General features: G+C 45.7%; 1 protein-coding gene across 1 annotated transcript; it reads right to left on the minus strand.

Moving 5' to 3' along the window:
• Positions 1-618: 618 nt before the first annotated feature.
• Positions 619-1227, minus strand: LOC120849246 (piggyBac transposable element-derived protein 3-like). The gene has a single exon (XM_040221427.1). The coding sequence runs from the start codon at positions 1225-1227 to the stop codon at positions 619-621; it is 609 nt and encodes a 202-aa protein (XP_040077361.1).
• Between the last annotated feature and the right edge of the window lie 287 nt (positions 1228-1514).

Genomic DNA, 1514 nt, shown 5'->3' on the forward strand with positions numbered 1-1514 from the left:
TCTTCATCGCGCACGAATCTGATTTGTGTCCAGCGTCTTGGTTTATATACAAACGTCTTCATGTGCAGAGGCTCTTTGGTCATGCGAACAGTCGGCACATCAGCAATGGTTTTAGTGATCATTGCGGTTTCTGGTTAATCTGCCTTGCATTCAGCTGAACTCCTTCGACATTTAATGGCGCGGTTGCGAGTGACTCAAATTGCTAATTAGCAGCGGTGCCGCCCACCAGTGAAGGCAAACAAAACTTCCGTTTCCCAAAAGTTGTGGCCCATCTTCTCCATGCAACTTTCTACCAGTTTTCTGAAACTGACAGGATTGATGAGCAAATTTCTTAACCCTTTAACAACCGAATTAAGAAAGAATCACCAGAAAAAAAATCGTACCTGGCTTAATATGCGAGTTGTTGAACCCACATTTCAAAAGTAAACCCATACATTTATTTAAGTGGCCATAGTTCTGCAAATTTATATGTCGCATATTCGCGACACCGGACATCTACTCTATTTTGGACGAGGAAAGCAAGTTCAGAAACTTATTGCACAAAATACAAGACATCATTGTTTGATTTAAAGAACTGCTTCAGTTTCCTCAAACTGAGCAGTTCGAACTTGGATGGCGTTACTCTTGGAGGAAATCGTAGAAACAGCTGCAGTTCTTGTTCCAGCACAGGTGTGTGTTGCACTTGATACACATGAAAACTGTTTGACCTTTGCAGTGTGGTCGCTTGCACCTCTGCCGAGTTTCTTTGATGACTGGCCAGGGCCCTGTGCTGTCAGTCCTCACGCTTGCAACCGGAACTACTTTCATTTGCCCCTTCTTTTTCTTTGCCAAAAGGCTGTTCTCCATGGATGATGACGGCTTTCCCTTCTGTCTTGCGGTTGTATCCTTCCCTTGCTTCAAAAGCCATGCGCCTGTGCTCATCCTAAATTTTAGGAGATCATCCTGTGCTTTGGCAGGGACGCCCAGTGACTTGCAGTCACGTGGGTACTGAAGCCAGCAAACAACAATCACGAGATCAATGAAGTGAAAAAATAACTTGAGGTAAAAGTTCGACTTGATGTGGATTCTGTAGTGTGCGGTGAGGCAGTCATTCAGATCGACGCCGCCCATGAACTTATTGTATGTTTGCATGGCCCATGGCGAGTCAATGTTCACAGTCTTTTTCTGTAACCGGTCCCACCTCTCCACTGGTACCGCGGGTTGAACACCAGCGACGGTACTTGTCATGGTTACAGCACGACTGTCATACCACTTCACCACGGTCAGTTTTTGGTCATCAATCGTGGGCTCAAACTCTTCATAGGCTCCTCGTCCTTCCTTTTTGAGACTCGCATCATTTGGCAGTAGGCAACCTTGAAGTCGGTTTAACCGAACTGTCCCGAGACAGAGGACTTTCTTCCTTGCCAGAGTTGTGAGTAGCTTCAACAACGTGAATCAGTTATCGCAGAAAAGTGGTTCAGGCCCGGTTAAATCACTTGCGTAAGCTTCGAAACTATGTTTCCGCTTGCCCCTAT

This window comes from Ixodes scapularis, unplaced genomic scaffold (genome assembly GCF_016920785.2).
Source record: "Ixodes scapularis isolate PalLabHiFi unplaced genomic scaffold, ASM1692078v2 PGA_scaffold11__112_contigs__length_91849675, whole genome shotgun sequence".
Lineage (NCBI taxonomy): Eukaryota > Metazoa > Arthropoda > Arachnida > Ixodida > Ixodidae > Ixodes > Ixodes scapularis.

Coding starts and splice junctions, on each gene's coding strand:
- LOC120849246 (XM_040221427.1), bottom strand. CDS start 1,227: ATGACAAGTACCGTCGCTGGTGTTCAACCCGCGGTACCAGTGGAGAGG.